The following is a 13,694-nucleotide window of genomic DNA, read 5'->3' as shown; positions in this document are numbered from 1 at the left end:
GAGACAAATGAATAAATGAAATCTACTACAGGAATTATTTAGAAACAGGCTGAGAAAGAAGGTATTAGAAAAACAATTCCTGGTGCTATGGTAACCATAGTTGGGTTTAAGTGACAGATGACTGGTTGGAGGAAGGGAAGAATGCTGGATGAGTAAGTGTTCTAGGTAATCTATTGAAAGGTGAATAGATGGTAGAAGAAAAGAATAAAGCTAAGAATATTAATGATTACAAAATAAAAAAAATTAATCTTAGAAATCTAAATTCCTTGAAAGCATCATCATTTTACAGTTTGCCAAGTCAGTATACCATGCTTGAATCTTATGCCTGCTAGTCATGAAGTTATCAACACAGCCTTGAAGAATTAAAAACTGTTAGAAATACAAGGAGAATTGCTGGTTCATAGGGAGGTTTTTATAGATACTTCTTGGAAATCAGGGAAAAAGTGTAAGATCTGGGTAAGCTGAGGGTCATAATTAAGCTTGATTTAATAGATTTGCAGGTTTGTATTCAATAAACAGAATATATGTCCTTTATGAATACTCATGTGTTTTAAAGTTGGCCATTGGCCATGTAAACATACCCCCATGCCAAAAAAAAACAAAAAAGGATAAACTCAAGAAATTAACAGAAGTAGAAGATTGTATAGCCTAAATTCTCTGACAATAGGGCAGTGAAACTATAAATTAAACTCAAAAAGAAAGCCAAAGAAAATCTACCCATGCTGAAATTTGGTAACACTGATCTTAAATGTCTTTAAAGAGAAGATCAAATTGAATTAGAAATGATGAGTTACGTTAAAGTAGTACATATCAGAAATTAGAACAAAAACAGCATCTGGCTAAAGTATTAAAATCATAATTAAAATTATTCAGACTTCCGAGAAAATAAAAGAGAAAGTGAACTAAACATTGATCTTTAAATTTAGAGGAAAGCCAGTTAAACATTCTGAAAAACAAAGAAGGAATAGATTTGAAAACTTGAAAGAACCCTTGAACATATAAAGAAAGCTTGGTCTGTAAAGCCTGAAGCGAATTAGAAAATCTAGGTGAATGAGATATTTCTTCACTAATATATGTTAGTACAGATAATCCTAAAAGAGGTGGAACACCTGAATAATCTAGTAACCAAAGAAGAAATCTGTTCTTTCCTTCTTTAAAAAAAAACTACAGAGTTCAGGTAGTTTCATAAGTGAGTTGTATGAAAACATCAAAGAATAGACAAATCTTGGATTACTTGAACTGCCATGTAGCCGAGAAAGAGGTAGAATGATAAACATTTCATTAAGAAAGTTCTAAAACTAAGGCTGGATGAGGCCAGTGTGCGTGCACACATAGACACACAGAGAGAGCTCCAGGCTAGTATTACAAACTTATTGATCTAAAATTCTCAAAATGTTAGGAAGTCAAATCCAGCTGGGTCTTTAGAAAGAGGGTTTATCCTCAGACTGGTTTGAAATCTACTAATTGATCATATTAGTAAATTAAAGGGAAAGCCAATATGAATCTTGATAAAAGTTGAAAAAGCATTTAGTAAGATTTAATCCTTATTTTTAACATTCTTAAGTCATTTCAGACTGTGTTTCAGACAGTGTTTGTGGTGGCCTACCTTAATCCCACCTGTGTGACTAAGGCAGGTCTTAAGTAAATCTCTCAAGGCTTGAGCTACAAAATATACACCAGTAGGTGACAATGTTGGAACTGTTAAAAGAAACTTAAAAGAGCAGAATAAATAGGAAGATCTAATGTGTTGGGTTGTATTGAAGCATATGTTTGAGAAGTCTGATCATACGTAACAAATATTTTGCGTGATTAGAATGTAGTAGAATGTGATACAGAATACGTCAATGACAACACATTAACAAGAGTAGAAATTAAGTGCTAGTTGCAGTTAAAGTCATAGCCCTCTTATCAATTATGAGAGCATGTGTTTGTATTTGCCAGATCATCCATCAATGTACTTTACATGCTTCATCTCCCATACAGCTTTCTCCTCCTCAGCTCTTTGATCTGTTCTTCCCACACTGATGGGGATCCAGGAACGGAATTCCTTCTAATTATGTTCTCTTCTCAAGGCAGTTGCTCAGGGTTGTGATGTGAAATCGGGTATATGCATCCCCTGTACATCCTGTTGCTGCCACGCTGGCCTCTTGCTCTTCTTGGGACTCGCAGAACTGCTCTAGCGGTGCCCTCTGCTGGGACGTGCTTCTCTGTGGCCCACCCCTCACTTCTGTAAACCTGGTCAGACGTCAGCTTCCCCGTGATGCCTATTCCGACCAAATTGTAACTGGACCCCCTCGCCCCCGCCACTTCTTCCATGCCCTCTGATTCCCCCTTGCTCTGTTCTGCTCCCCCCCCCACACCCAGCACTTACCACCTGCTCCCACTATAGAGTTTGCTTATTTATTGTACCGATTATTTTATACCACTCTCCTGCATTGTAAACTATGTGAGGGCAGGGATCTGTGTTTTCCTTGTGGAAACAAGGCTGCTGGGACAGCAGGCACTCGGGAAATATCTTTGCATGAATTTGCTAGAACTGTGAGTATGAAGGCTCACCTATGCTGTCTTTTGATTAGACAAGAAATAGTTAGACAAGGGAGATGGCGGTGAAATGAAGGATACAGCGATCAAGGTTGAAAATGACCTGAGGGACACTTAGATTTTGTAAATAGACCTACTTTTGTAATATAAAGAGCTAAGTGGACTAGAAGTGAGGAGGCCTGGATTCTTGCTTTGTTTTTACCACTAACCTTAGATAGGTCACTTGAATGCTTGGGCTTTAGGTTCTTCATCTACAAAACAGACTACAGTTTTTAACTTAGAAGGATAAACTGGGAGACCTCTTGCACCTTACCCAGCTTTGTGATTCTTTGTGGGTCGTTCTAGGAAAGACAGATTATGAACATACCCCAGTACCACATGGTGTGTTTTCCCCCAAGAAGTCCCAAACTCTTTTCCCCAGAGGTCATGGGGCTGTGATGATGTGCTTTTGGTTTATTTCAGGGTTTTTCTCCAGGGCCTAACGTTGCTATAGGTTTCTTGAAAGCTTAAACCAAGAAACTGAGCTGTGAACTGGGGTTCATAAACTCGGTCTGTCTTTGCTTGATTTATTTATTTATTCTCTAAAATGGAAGTGCAGCAGTAGGTTGGTGGCACAATACTGGAGAAAGGAGAACGAGATACATCTGATAGACCTCTGCTAGGGATGGAAGCACTCTATCTGTCATTTAGGGAAAGAACATGGGAATTGGGTTCAGTATCCATCTTGCTGAAGCTTTCATATCATCTTAGTACTTCATCGCCTCACATTTCAGAGCGGGGAGGTCAACTTCCTCCATGCTGACTGCCATGCACCTTGTCTCCAGACCCCAAAATAGCCATTAGGTATTTGTGGGTCTGTTTTTGGTGTTTAAATGTACACTGTTCACAAAGAACAGCCCTTAAAACTCCTTTCAAACTAAAGATCTTTTCGTTGGTCAGCGACTCAGTCCCACTTTCAGAGTCTCCATGGCACATTCGTATCTTCCCTTGGTCTTTCTCCATCTGGTCCACGTATAGGACATGGATTGTTCAGCACAAGGAAAGGGGATGGGATGATGAGAGAGGCAGTGTCCACCTCTCACTCTGGTGTCATGAGCAGATCTCCGGAGAGAGTCCCACGAGAGGCTCAGCTGCATTTGAGGTTCTTGCTGGGTATCTGTCTCCTCCTCTTGGCTAGTTAGATCATAAAGACTGCCTGCGCTTCTGGGGAAAGTGCTCCGCGCTGCCCCCCTGGGCCTGTGCTAAACTCTTTCTCTCCCATTCAGAAGAGAAGCCAGATTGCTCCAAGGCCCGCTGTGAAGTCCAGTTCTCTCCACGTTGTCCTGAAGACTCCGTTCTGATCGAGGGCTACGCGCCCCCCGGGGAGTGCTGCCCCCTCCCCAGCCGCTGTGTGTGTGACCCCGCGGGCTGCCTGCGGAAAGTCTGCCAGCCAGGATACCTGAACATCCTTGTGTCCAAAGCCTCAGGAAAGCCGGGAGAGTGCTGTGACCTCTATGAGTGCAAACCAGGTATGCACAGGTGTGGTCTCAGCAGCCTCGCTGCTTTGCATCAGAGTGTAGCAGCAGCCAACCACCACCTCCCCTGCCCGCCCCCTCCGCCCCACGCACACGCTCTGCTGATGGGCTCTGCAGACCTGCTACTTTGAGCTACTGGCAGTCTGACTTCTGCCCTCCAGTCAGAGGACCAGATAATCAACTGATACATAAGCATCTTCGGAAAGGGATCCTGGCTTTTTCTCTCTTCTTTTTTTTTCTCCTTCAAAGTTTGCTTGATAGGGGCAGTAGGGTTAAAATTTATGGTCCTGTGGCCGCCTCCTTCATTTCCCCAGAGAAGGTCATCATCCTCATTTGCAGATATATCTGTCACTTTAAAGTACTACATTTAAAACAATCATCATACATAAAACAGAAAGTTATTTTTAGATAAATAGATGCATCAAAGTGCCAGCCATCTTACAGTGAGATTCTCAGCCCCTGTCTTCTTCTTGCCTGCTCCCCACCATTCCTCGGCTGACTTTATGGCATGTGCTAAGTCATCTTTGACTATTTACTCAACTTCTCTGCCACATTTGTTCTGTTGTCATGTCCCAGCTGTTCCTTGCTCTATGGCACTTCTAACGTCCTTGTTCTTGTGGCTGCATTGTGGTCTGTGAATAGGTTCGGACTGGAGTGATTGCCTCTTCGAAAGTTTCTAACCATCGGTCAGATTTTTTTTTTTTTTTTAAACTGCTAGTTAAATGCTCAAGCCCCGCCATCCCTTGCTCATCTCTTAAACTGTTTCATCTGAAATACCTCTGGCTGATCGTCACCATCCACAGAACCACCACTGGTCTAACTCTTTGTCTCTCTCTGTGTCTGCATCTTAACTCTTCCGTGTCTTGTTCCTTTCTTTTCTTGAACAGAAAGTTTTGGTCATATTATAGTTCTCTCACATTGACTGAAGTGAAAATGCCAGTGCCAACACAGGGTTTTCAGGAAACAAGGAAACTGCAAAAATGCAAAGAGCCAGGGTTTTCATCTGGGGACTCTTAAGTGCAAGCAAACGTAGCAGTGACCCGTGCCTCTGTTTGCCCCCCAGTTTTCAGTGTGGACTGCAGCACCGTGGAGTGCCCCTCCTTTCAGCAAACTGTGTGCCCCCTGGACAGCTACGAGACCCAGGTCAGACTCACCGCGGATGGCTGCTGCACTCTTCCAACAAGGTTGGTCTGCTGTCTGTTCATCACGCTTTCTCCTCTGTCCAGTGTGGTTGCATCTAAAAATCAGTTTCAAGCATGCAGTTTGCTTTTCCCAAGTGCCAGGGAACCCTAAGATCCCCCTGTTCGTGTGGAGAAGTCACTGAACTGTTCCTGTGACTTGGTAGTTCCACGTATGGGTCAAAGGCAGGTGTCCTCAGGATAAGCCCCTGACCCTTAGAGGGTCCTCAGGCTGGGGCGCCTGCGCACTTTCTAGGTGGGCTCCTGAAAAGGAAGCGTGTCCCTCAGTATCTAGTCAGGTAAGCAGCGAGGTGTGGATCCATAGTAGGCATGTTGTTTGATCCTCCACAGTGAATCTTAAGGTGTTTAACTGTTGTGTCCAATGGGACGAAGCACTGCACGCGTCATAGAATTGCTCCTCAAGGATCTTTGACGTTTGTTATTACACATCTACCCAGACCCATAGCTTGCCTAGGCCACAGTGAGTTTAGATTTCTATAATGCTTTCTGGAGTAACAAACAAATCTCTCTTTGGCTTGATAGAGGAAAACCTGCTATCATTTTAGTCTTAGTAGCATGACGTCTTTTTAACCCTATGGGACTAGGCTTACTCTAGAACTCAGGGGTGCCCAGACCCCATCCTTGCGGGGATGCATAGGACCACCATAGAGCTGGCACTTTGTGCTTTGCTTCTGGAAAGACTGAGCTTGTAAACTGGGGGTTTCCATGCTGTCTCCCCCGCGGAGTTGCCCTCCTCTCTTCCCTGCCAGGTCCTCCCCTCCAGCTTCCCCAGGTCACTCAGGCATGATTTTGACAAAGTCATCTCATTTCTTTCAACTGCTGGTCCACAGTTAATATCCAGAGTTAACATGGTGCCTTCCTTAACCCCACTTCGAGCCTCTTTCTCCGCTAGCCCCAGTGCCAGGCACTTAGCACCTAGATGTGTTGCATGAGTAATTGTGATGATACAAGTGGTTTGCTAAGATAGGAATCTGTTTGGTCTCTAGTTAAGGTAAGTATCAGTGATTTGTCCGTGATTGGAGTAGACATCCAGAATTGGTTCTTATTACTGGTTTCTTCTTTCTGCTCTTAAAATGCTTTAATTCTTTGGCATTTCCTAATCATTGTCCCAAGAGAAACTATAGGATTCTCTCAGACATATTTTACAGGACTTGCCCAGTCCTTTATAGTGTATCATAAAACACGTGCAAAGATTTTTGTGACACTAACCTACAGTGATGCAGCCCTTTCTTAATGACATTACAATGTGTTGATTTATGTGAAATGCTTGGAAAGGGTTGAAGTATCATGCAAACATATTTACTTATCAGTAAAGGAAGAAAATGGAGCATTGCTACCAGCGACAGATGTTCTTTCAAGGTCTTCATGAAAAGAGAGGTGGCACATGACATTAGACCACTTAATCAAAACTGAGCCAGTTGTAGATTCATAACACCTGTAGAGAGGAAAAGGGACAAGTCTCAGTGCACTGTTATGAACATAATGTAGCACCATCTGCATGTAGGAGGCACAGTAGGCTATTTTTTCAGTCACGCTAGGGGGTCAAAATGGATAGAAGCCACAGGAAGACGTATTTAATCTCAGTTTAAGGAAAAAATAATTTTTCACAACTAATGATGTACAGTCATGAACTGGGCTGTTTCTGGAAATAAACTGAGCTCCCTGTAGCTGGAGAGCCTTCTCTCCCTCTGGGGGGCCACCTTCCAGAGATGCTTAGAAAGAACATCACTTTGGAAAGGAGGTTCGAGCAGAGGCCTTCCCTTTTATCCCCATGCTTCTGTGAGTCCTGTAAACATAAACCTTGGTACGGTTATTATATGTTGACATAATCTTTACATTGGCATTCAGAACCAAAGAGTGGTCAGTTAAAGGTGGCTTTAATGTAGAAGGTGGAAATAGGGAGAAGGAAGCCATTCAGAAATCCCACGGTAAATTATTTGCAGGGAGGGAGTTCTCACAGCTCTTCGGTTTCCTGTATTTCAAATAGCCAGTGACCCTTGCTCCCTTGCTGCCCCCTGTCCATGTGCGTCCTGTGTTCCCACCTGAAACGGCCCCTCTACCTCCCCCGCACCCTGCCTCCCCCTCCCCCGCCATGCTCTCAGGCTTTGGGCCCTTGCATTTGCCTTCCCCTTTACAGGCTTCTCCTTTTTCAGGACTACATTTCCTTCTCTTTGAAGTGTTTTTCAGTCTTCAGCCCCCAAAGATGACACGTGTCTCTCCTCTACTCTTAATGTATTAATAATAATTCCCATGTATCTCTTTATCGTAGCAGTTTTCATAGTACATTGAACTCAGTGATTTTTGGGGGGCAGTCTCTTAAACTGTGTGCTTCTCAAGGGATGGGAGTATTTTATAGCTTTCCATATGGTATAAAATATGAACCTGCATTTATGAATGAATGAATGAACAGGCCCACTATTGGCCATGATGACTTATATATTGCAGAGAGAAGCATTTTCTTTCTGCCATTAGGTAGTAATACTCCTCCTTGTCTCACTATAAAACCCTTGCAGTTTTCCCCCAACTCCCTTCTTTATGGCCATCACTGCAGGAATCCTCTGTTCCAAGCACAGGGCTCACCTCTCAGTTAAATTCCACTTTATCCACAAGCCTTTGTTCTGCAGCCAACACCCAGCTCGCTCCCTAGGTACTCCCAACATATCCTGTCCATGTTGCCGATTAATCATATACTTCCTTGCATTGTTATGTAACTGTTAACATGGATGAAACCTTGTCTCACCAGCTAAAGGGCATTTCTACAGGTCAGGAATTGTGTCCTTTCTTCTCCTCTGCATATGCATTAATTTCAAATGAATCAGTAAATGCAGAATGGACTCAGACCATGACTTGACTTGAGCATACTGAGGTTCCTGCTTATTAAGGAGGATGGCGTTCAGGTCATTCTTTGTCAGAAGAATAAAAACCCAAACAATCATATGAAAATGGAAATAGAAAGTCTAATGTGTTGTAATAGTGATAATATTTTAGAGGGAAAAAGGCTACATAATAATTTTATCCTTGTGTGATCCACATCAAAAGTTTTCTCTTTGAGACCATGATTAGATATAAAGAAGATCATTTCAGAATATGCAAAACCCTGTCATGATGACTTGACCTTTACCAGCCTATTTATAAAGAGCATTGTTAAGAAGTTAAAGCCTTTTGAGATCAGAACTGTTTATATGGAGAATTCTGGGGGAGAAGCCCTTTACAGTCAGGATGAAGTATAAAGTATTGGAAGCTTTAGCAGAAGAGGTCTACCTTAGGTAGAAGTCACAGACCCCTTTTCTGTAGGATTTATTGTACTTGCATAGACTAGGAAAGGAGTCTGTGGACATGTTTCCCCTTATCTTGAAGAATAAACTCCCACCTTCATTCCCATCCGAATGGAATTGCCATTCTCAGTGAGACTGTCGCCCATTCAGGCCACTGACTGCCCTATTTCAGTACTTGGTCACTTTGTGAACCTTTTTTTGAGTTGCCTATTTTCAGTTCATTTTTTTCATTCAGTTGTTCATTCACTCATGGAACACGAGCTGAGCTGGGCTCTTCCAGGTGACAAGACACTCCCTTCCAGGTGCCTTATCATGCATGGATATCTCTTTCCACTTCCATGCCTGCCAAGCACTGGTTCTCCCACCCATCCCTGCCCTTTCCAGGGACAGGTGAGCCCTGCTCTCCCTGCTCCATCTCTACACGTTCTTAATCCCCATTCTCCACTGTCGCCTCTTTCTCTGTCTTTTCTCTTGAACGTCATCCTCTTTAGGGCTTTCCTGGTGGCTCGGGCAGTTAAGGATGCCTGCCGTGCAGGAGACCTGGGTTTGATCCCTTGGTTGGGACATCCCCTGGAGAAGGGAACAGCTACCCACTCAGTATTCTGGCCTGGAGAATTCCATGGACTGTATAGTCCATGGGGTCACAAAGAGTCAGACACAGCTAAGCAACTTTCACCTTCATCCTGTTTAGACATCGTTCTTCTGTGTGATATAATTATCATGGTTAATTCTTCCTTTCCTCAGCTTGGTTTAGGCTTCAAGCACCTTGCTGGTACTTTTCATCCTTTTCTGTTCTATTGGAGCTTGACTACGTTGTGAGGTAAATGGCAGCTCATCATACCTTTCAGGAGATAGTGGGAAGGAATGAGTCTTAGTGGCTCTGGTCCTGAACCCTGCATGATTACAAAAAGGAAAAATGGGACTATCTGTGGAGCAACCAACATTTCATGGTTCATAAAGCCGTTTGTAGGTGTGCGCAGATAGACTTGCCAGTGCCTCCATGAGAAAGAAAACTTAAAAAAAGAAAGCCATGTCAGATGCATTGATCAAATGATGTCTTTGCAAGGAAGAAAAAACAGGAAGTCTTTAAGTAACATCTAGGTGCAATAATAATGATAGCTTAACTTAAAATGTGCCTTGCCATTTACAAAGCTTTCTTTGTTTTTTTTCTTTAACTTTTGTTGTACTCATTTTGTCTTCCTGACTCCATGAGGAATTTACAGATATGAAAACAGAGGTCGAGAGAATAAGTGACTTGTGCAAGATCACAAGCGTTGTTTGGTACAGGGGGCAAAGCAGGTCCAAGTCTTTAGCCCGAGTTCTTTGATTTAAAGCCCTGTACTCTCCACTGCATTTAAAAAAAACAATACTTTGTTGTCTTAAAGCTCAGGAAACACATCAATGAATATGAGTTTATATTTCAACCGTCATATTTGTTTATAACAGTATAGTACATATTAACACAATATACACATGTTTCAGTTACTCACTGCTGTGTAACAAGACACCCTCAAAAGTGATTGCTTAAAACAGTGAAGATTTATTATTTCTCACGCCTCGGTGTGTTACCGGGGCGGTTCCTCTCCAGCTCGCTGGTGGCTCGTCTGGGACTGGATGCTCCAAGGTGGTGTCACTCACATGTGTGGGCCGGAAGGGCGAGTCGCCCGCTGTGTGGTCCTTCATCCTGGCGCCTTCATATGATGGCAGTAACAAGGGGGAGGAAGTAGCAAAGGTTTAAAAAGAGACCAGCATGGAAGTCACACAGCACGACCTCCACTACATTCTGCTGGTATAAGCAATTCACAGGGTGAGCCTTGGTCCAAAGGATGGGGCAGTGGATTCCGCCTCTAACTGGGAGAAACTGCAAAGAATTTGAGGCCAATTTTAAGTCACCATAACATACATGCCCCCAAAATAGGGACTCCTTTAGTTTCCCTTTTCTGACGGTGGAGAGCTGGTGGACTGCTACAGCTCTGTGATTTTCTTTTCCAAAAACCAGTGTCCTTCTGGCCCGGGGCTCATGGCCTCCTTTCTCCCAGCCACTCCCTTCCTGTTTCTTCCTTCCCTGGCCATTCAGCAATTTACCTGGGAGTAGATAGAAGATTTAGAAGCCTCTGAGCACTGCCTAAACTTTAAGCATCATTTAGCTGATCATTATTTTTAATTCCTCTCCTTGCGGAATGTTGTAACTACCTAGTTAAACTTAGTTTTGCCCCATCACACAATAGGAAATACCATTTTTGGACACGACAAGATCTGCCTGATAAAACCAGGTCAATTTTTAAAACATCTTACGTCTAACAGAAAAATCTGAAAGAATTTTTTGGCCAACCCAATATATAGTAATTCCCTTCTAGACTGGTTGATTATAGAATGATTGTCTGAGAGAATTGGACCCACCAGGTGTGGTTGGAGTGTGGAGCCAGCCTGGCCTGTGCCTCTGTGCATCCCATGTCCTCCTGTCAGCCAGCTTAGACTGTCTTAAGGGGAAAGCTCCTAGATCATGATTTTTTTTTTGCTCTATGCTCCGTATTCTTTGCTGTCCCCAGTGTACATGCCTCATTTTACAGTTTTTCCTTTGCTCCTGTAATTTTTCACCAGGATTTTTAGGTACAGATTCATAGGAGAGAAGTTAACTAGTTAAAAATCTAAAAAGTAATACCTCTCCTGTCTTTCCTTTTTCTGTACTGTGCATTGAGTTTTTTTTTTTAATATCATTGTGCCTTTTCTGCTGTGTTATGTGACTCTTCTTATATTTTTATTAAGAAGATGAATGAATGTAATACGTTGTTTACAGTCAGCCATTCTAAATTTATTTTAATGAGATTTGTCCCAAACTGTTTGTTCCGAAATGTTCTGTTATCAATTTCTGTCTTTAAGTATGCATTCCTTAATAGTTATTGAGAAAAATCCAGTCCAGTTATTTTGAGGTGGAAATAAATGAAGTCATTGTTTATAATGTTCAAAAACTTAAAATAGAGTTTCTCCTGGGTTGTGTGCAGTGTATCACGCCAGGTTCCCAAGCTTCCTCCTGGCTCCAGCCTCTCTCTGACTAAAGGGTCTGATCCTCTTCCAGAGCCTATATCCGGAACATTTATATCACTTGCTTTCTGAGACTCTATACTGAAAATCCTCTTTTATTTTTAAATCAAGATTTGGAAACATTGGACTAAGCCTTACTTAGTCCAAAGTAATTAAAGATTTTAGATTACCTGTTAGTTACAATGTTGACTAATATGTGACTTTGGTTTTCACTATAAAGCTTAACAGAATGTCTTGAGCACGTTAGATTCTGAGTACAGTTCCAGTGAAAGTGCAGCTGAGCCTGAGTCCCAGTGCTCCCCCACCCACCCAGGAGACAGGCTGTGTGGCTGTTTGCTTTCAGGCAGGGTCCTGCCTGCTGAGTGGCAGAGCTCAGCTTTGTGAGCGTCAGTCACAGGGCAGCGCTGACCCCAGTGGCCCTGTGTTCTCTCCCCTCCAGCCCCACCACTCAGGAGACCTGATGTCCCGTGGCCCACACTTGGCTTTACATTGTGGTCTGTGAGTAGACAGCTAAAGAACACTCCTCCACACATGACCTGGTGCCGTGCAGAGAGAGCCCGTGTCTAGATCTGAGTTCTAGAATCCATGTCCACTTATGCATGAGTCTGGATAAGCCTCCCACCTCATCTGGGTCTGTTTTCTTACCTGAGAGAGAGGAGGAGACAAGAAGGGATTTGATGATCTCAAAAGTAACTTCTACCTTTAAACTCTTGGACTTCTCCCAAACTCTTTAGAATGGGGGCGGGGGCGGCGGGGAACCCAACCTGCTGGTGATCAGAGACTTCTGGGAAAGAAGATAAGGAAAATTTTTAGAAAATCCCAAGACTGATAAGACAATGAGAGAGTGAAAGAGATGGTTTTCATCATGATAGGAAGAGGGTAAAGTCCAAAGGAAGTCATGAAAGAATTAGTTACTTTTTTTTTTTCCATTTTCTTAAAAAAAATTAGGTAAGGCAAAATTAACTAAATTAAAATGCTATAGACTAATCATTTAAACCAGGATAATCAGAACTGGTTGAATTGTGAAGGCTGAGTGGTAATCCAACAAAAGAGATTGCCTGTTGGTTAATGGCTAGCTGGATACCACTAGTTGCTTTTTCTTTTTGTACATCTATAAATAGATAGCCCCTTATATAGCAGGAACAGAGACTGGCTAAAGGCTGAATCGTAAGATAAGGATTTACCCTATTAAACTGCTTTCTAATAGAATGTGAATATCTCTGCCTGTGAGCCTGCCTTGATGGGTGCATTGTGAGGAGGGTGATGTGTGTAGCATCGTTATAGCCCTGCACACTCACCGGTGTGAGCTCCATCAACCTGCACATGGCTGCCGACTGGCTCCCACAGCCATATTTGTACCTGTCTGTCCCCAGCTGTTGCTGCCCCACTTTCTTTAAGGTGAAGTCTGTCTTTGTCTCTCTTCCCTGTCACACCTCTTTATCCGGGTTCTCCATATTTTTATGGCACTTTTCTTTATTTCACACTAAGTTGTGTGTACACACACACACAGAGCATTATATTTGTGGAAGAGTTTTAGATTCTCTAACTTCATAATTAGACCACTTTTTTCTATGTCTCTTCAAGTAAAAAATGGTCTATTGAGTTACAGTCCCTTGTCTTTGAGCCTCAGTTTTATTTCTGTCTCATAAGACACTGACCTTAGAAGACAGTTCCTCACTCATACCCTGTCGTATCATAAAGCTCCGAACACTGTAATTCCAGGAAGGGAAATAAGATAGAAAGAAGGATGCCCAACCCTGTTGTATAAGAAAGATACATCAACTATGCAGCCCATGGCCAGAATGAAGGTCATGAATTTTACTACAGCACCTAAATAGTCATATGCTGCTGCTTCAGGGTGAAAATTCAGGATGCTTAGTTCCCTTTGCTCCATCCTGATCTCTTTGGACTCTCAAGAAAATTTGCCTTGTTGGTACTGTATTGTATTGTGATAATAGAGTCTTGGAGATTGCTGTACACTGGTTTTTGTGACTGGTTGTAGATATTTAGAAAAGAAGCTTTCTGGGATTTCAGAATTTACAGCCTGAAATTGACTCATCCTGGATGAAGCCAGCAGAGTGGAATCTTTGGCAGGCTGTCCTTTCCCTTCAGAAGCGCTTGAG

General features: G+C 42.7%; 1 protein-coding gene across 1 annotated transcript in view; it reads left to right on the top strand.

The window, feature by feature from the left end:
- Positions 1-13,694, top strand: part of CRIM1 (cysteine rich transmembrane BMP regulator 1) — a 203,265-nt gene that overhangs the window by 88,921 nt on the left and 100,650 nt on the right. Inside the window, exons 3-4 of the mRNA XM_065929441.1 lie at positions 3,807-4,049; positions 5,119-5,239. Of these exons, the coding sequence (XP_065785513.1) occupies positions 3,807-4,049; positions 5,119-5,239 (364 nt within the window). The remainder of the gene's footprint in view (positions 1-3,806; positions 4,050-5,118; positions 5,240-13,694) is intronic.

This window comes from Muntiacus reevesi, chromosome 3, assembly GCF_963930625.1.
Source record: "Muntiacus reevesi chromosome 3, mMunRee1.1, whole genome shotgun sequence".
NCBI classification, from domain to species: domain Eukaryota; kingdom Metazoa; phylum Chordata; class Mammalia; order Artiodactyla; family Cervidae; genus Muntiacus; species Muntiacus reevesi.
The sequence above is the reverse complement of the archived record's forward strand: the minus strand, read 5'-3'. Positions and strand labels throughout refer to the sequence as shown.